The following is a 4,246-nucleotide window of genomic DNA, read 5'->3' on the forward strand; positions in this document are numbered from 1 at the left end:
AAATGAATATATAAAATCATTTGTCTCTTAGGGTTCTAATAGTGAATCATGGAAAATGCATGTATGAATAATTATAAATAATAAACCATGCTCGTAATAATTAAAATTTGAGAGTTTTTATTCTAAGTTTAGTAGATGTGTCTTCTAGTTGACTTCGAGCTTTATTAAAAAAAAATCCTTTTTACGTGTCTCTTCATTATAAGGGCCGACGTAAACTTAACATGCTCTTTTAAAACAATTTTAATAACAAAGACAATAAATTTTTTCATGTTATCATCAAACTTAAATTTTAGTTTATTTTACATTTTTCCTAAGTTAAAACCGATGTAGGCTTAATAATTCTCTTCTAAAAAAAATGAAATTAAAATTATGTTGACAAGCTTTCTTCAAGGTTTTGTTAAATTAACAATATTTTTACTTGGATTTGCATTTTTATAGATAGATAGGAAGTCTCTTATTTTTAAGGATAGATATTAAAAAAATTTGTAAAAACAATTAGAATATTTTATGGCAATTAAATTAAGAGAAAAATACATATTAAAGATAATATTTCATCTGAAATGTTGTAATAACAGTAACGTCGATCTTTCCTTGTGGATAAAAAAATTAAAAAAAAAGAGAGGAAATTCCCATTATATCATATAAACTAAAAGAAATAAAAATCAACATCAAAACACTTTAATAACCTAGCTAACACCAATAATAGATATATGATATTATAAAAAAAAAAAATTAAAACTACTTAACTCCTACTTTCCTCATCTAACCTATTTAAGTTATTTGAATAGCTTTGATTAAATTTATGATTTAACATTTAGGGACTCTTTGAAAAATTCATTCAAGTATTATATTATATTCACTTTAAAATACAATGAAAACAACTTTCGATTAAAGATTTATTGGTAAGAAAAATAAAATGCATGGGTCAAAAGAAAATTTTCAAGAAATTTGAAGGACCAAAATTTATAATATAAGAAATTTCATGAACATATGTTAATTTTTAAAAGCTTTACGCCGTGTTTGATTGCAGGAAAGTGAATTCCTGGAATTCACTTTCCTTGTTTTCCCATGTTTGGCAACAACATGGAAAACTAGTCAACGGAAACTTAATTCCGGTCAACACAGAAAACACAACTTTAACAAAGGAAAGTGTTTTCCTTTTGAGAAGAACCGGAAAACACTTTCCTTTTCTTTCATTACACACATTGTTCTCACATGCTCAAATCACGGTCTCTCTTTTCGTCAACAATTGGGACGCAACAACAATTGCATCATTTCCATTCTTCCTCACTCACATCCTGCAGAACCGGCAGAACCAAACAAACCACAAATCAAAGCAAAATCCCTACCCTGAAGATTACTATGAATCAATCAAAGCAAAATGGCCAAACTTCCCCAGCAAAAAGCATTCCCTACCCAGTTTCCCTGTCCCCGGTTAGCCACCATATCAAGGAATTAATCAACCCTTGCTCTCTTTTTTTCAAGTCCCAGTAGAAGTAGTCGGGGGAGAGAGAGAAGAGAACTGTGAAGGAGGAGCGGGAAGGGGAAGGGGATGACAGAAACCTGGAGAAACCGAACAGTGGAAGGGGAAGGGGATGGGAGAAACCGAACAAGGAGAAACCGAAACCGAACAGGTGAAGGGGAAGGGGATGAGAGAAACCGAACAAGGAGAAACCGAAACCAAACAGGGGAAGGGAAGGGGATGACAGGGGAAGAGAGAAACCGAAACCGAAACCGAAACCCAACAGGGGAAGGGGAAAGGGAAGGGGAAGGGGAAGGGGATGAGGGAAACCGAAACCGAACAGGGGAAGGGGAAGGGGATGATAGGGGAAGAGAGAAACCAAAACCAAAACGGGGATGACAGGGGAAGAGAGAAACCAAAACTGAAATCGAAGAAGGGGAAGGGGAAGGGGATGACAGGGGAAGGGGAGAAACCGATACAGGGGAAGAGAGAAAAAACCGAAGAAGGGGATGGGAAGGGGATGTCAGGGGAAGAGAGGAAAAACCGAAACCGAAGAGGAAAACTCAGCATAATTGATAACACATAAAATTGTTTAATAAGGGGAATTAACATAATCAAATACAAAAATGTTGATAACACTAAAAAGTATGATTTTTTTGCCACAATTATTGTTTTATTTTGCTATATTAATTCATGATTAGTGTTTGATTATAAGTTCTTAAAATTGAAAAAAAAAATATAGTAATAGGTTTTACTTAAAAAATATTTCACAAGCTTATTTCTATATAATATGATATGACATATATAGTTATATTTTATAAAATAAGCTATGTATGCATATATATATTATAATAAAAAAATTCATCATTATATTTTTTAGATTTTATTTTTTTATTGTAAGTGATTAAATATTTATATTAAATATTTTATATATATTAGATAAACTTGAGAAAAAAATTAATTCATTAATAAATTATTTTCCAGTTTATTTTCCATAACACAACCAAACACTGGAAAGTGTTTTCCAGTTCATTTTCTATAATATTACCAAACACTGGAAAGTGTTTTCCAGGAATTCACTTTCCCCGGAATTCACTTTCCAAAAGGAAACAACTTTCCTGCAAACAAACGGAGCCTTAGTAACATCAACTATCAAAAGAATATGATGAAAATATAATATATTAAATTGACAATAAAATAAAAATAGTGAAAAATCTTTTAGATACAAAATATAGAGTACATGGATTTACCAAATCATTCACCCAGGAGTTAAAACTTGAAGAGGATTACAACAAAGTTTCGCACTCTTATATATAATAAATAGCATGCGTGCTAAAACACCTCAACACAAAATCCTATCCATGATAGGACGTGATTTGCAAATGGCCTCCAGAGGCACTACTTTCTGCAATGTTATCCCTCTTCCTTCTGTCATGTCAACTTCCTTCTCACTGACCCTTTTCCATTCAAAGCATTGGATCAATGACCCCAACGTGGAACCCACTACTCGTTGTGCTAAGCCTGCCCCAGGACACGACCTTCTACCGCACCCAAATGCTATGAGCTTACGATCCTCTCCTTCGTTGTCAAATCTATCAGGTTTAAAACTGGTTGGATCATCCCAGACTGTAGAATCTCTATGTATAGCCCATGCATTAACCAGTAAGATTGTGTCACGAGGAACATTGTATCCTCCAACACTGCAACTTTCTGATGACTCGTGAGGAACCAGAAGTGGAGCTGCTGGATTTAACCGTAGGGTTTCAGAGATGATATTTTGGAGATATTGTAATTTCGAGAGATGGGTTTCGTCCAGCAAGAATTCTTCTCCAACTTGGGTGTCCAATTCATCTCTAGCCTTCTTCAATGTGTTCGGATTGTTGAGTAGGTTGGACATTGCTCATTCCAATGTCACTGCTGATGTATCAGTACCTGCTCCTAGCATTACCTGTAAAATGATGATTGGAAACAGAGATATTGAAAATTATTTTTTAAAATGATTTCTTGAAACGAAAAAAAGAATATGTTATTGACACTAAATAATGAAAATTGCTAAAAACTTCTCTGGGTTGTTTTTCTTATTATGCACTTCTACATTTTTCACTGTATAAAGAGGCTCTCTTATTCATTGAGCTAATTCCAAAAAACTCCAACAACACGGACAAACTTCTATAGGAAGCCATTTCCCTGTCTCCTCCTTTCCCATTCTTTACATAATTAACACATAAATAATTCACATAACTTTCAAATATCAAATACTAACTTGATCATTGAAGTGACTTTGCAGAGGTACACTCGACACTCCTAGCTTTTGGTGTTCGATCTTCATGTATATAGGGTTTACGAAGACACCATTATAATTTTCTCAATCTTTAATAGAAACTGAATCGTATATATAATTAATCTAGAAGTCAAAAAACTTGTGCATCATTACAATCATTTACCTACACCCACATTGATGAAGTCCCAAAAAATCCAAGTAGTCTAGGAATAGGGTTTCTGGGTTGAATAATCGAGTAATTAGTTGGTCCTAGCAATCTCATCCATTCTCTCTAGCCAATGTGTTTTTTTAGCATATATTTTGTGCTTGGTAAGTCAAGGCAGCTTGTGACTAGTAACTGTAAAAGGTACTTTTTAGTGGAGGTGGGGACTCTCCGATGCTTAATTAAATATCTTTTTAGAGAGAGAAAATACAACAATATTCTAGAGAGAGATGTTCTGAAAATATATGTGTAGTTTAGAATAGAGATTGTGAACCTTTGTTCTAAAGATCTCATGGTGTAT

The 4,246-nt window shown here is 33.5% G+C and overlaps 1 protein-coding gene across 1 annotated transcript; it reads right to left on the reverse strand.

Moving 5' to 3' along the window:
• Positions 1-2,748: 2,748 nt before the first annotated feature.
• LOC18101165 (cytochrome P450 81D1) lies at positions 2,749-3,646 on the reverse strand. Its single transcript, XM_006380618.3, has one exon. The coding sequence runs from the start codon at positions 3,357-3,359 to the stop codon at positions 2,805-2,807; it is 555 nt and encodes a 184-aa protein (XP_006380680.1). The 5' UTR covers positions 3,360-3,646; the 3' UTR covers positions 2,749-2,804.
• Between the last annotated feature and the right edge of the window lie 600 nt (positions 3,647-4,246).

The sequence above is a fragment of the Populus trichocarpa genome, chromosome 7 (genome assembly GCF_000002775.5).
Source record: "Populus trichocarpa isolate Nisqually-1 chromosome 7, P.trichocarpa_v4.1, whole genome shotgun sequence".
Classification (NCBI taxonomy): domain Eukaryota; kingdom Viridiplantae; phylum Streptophyta; class Magnoliopsida; order Malpighiales; family Salicaceae; genus Populus; species Populus trichocarpa.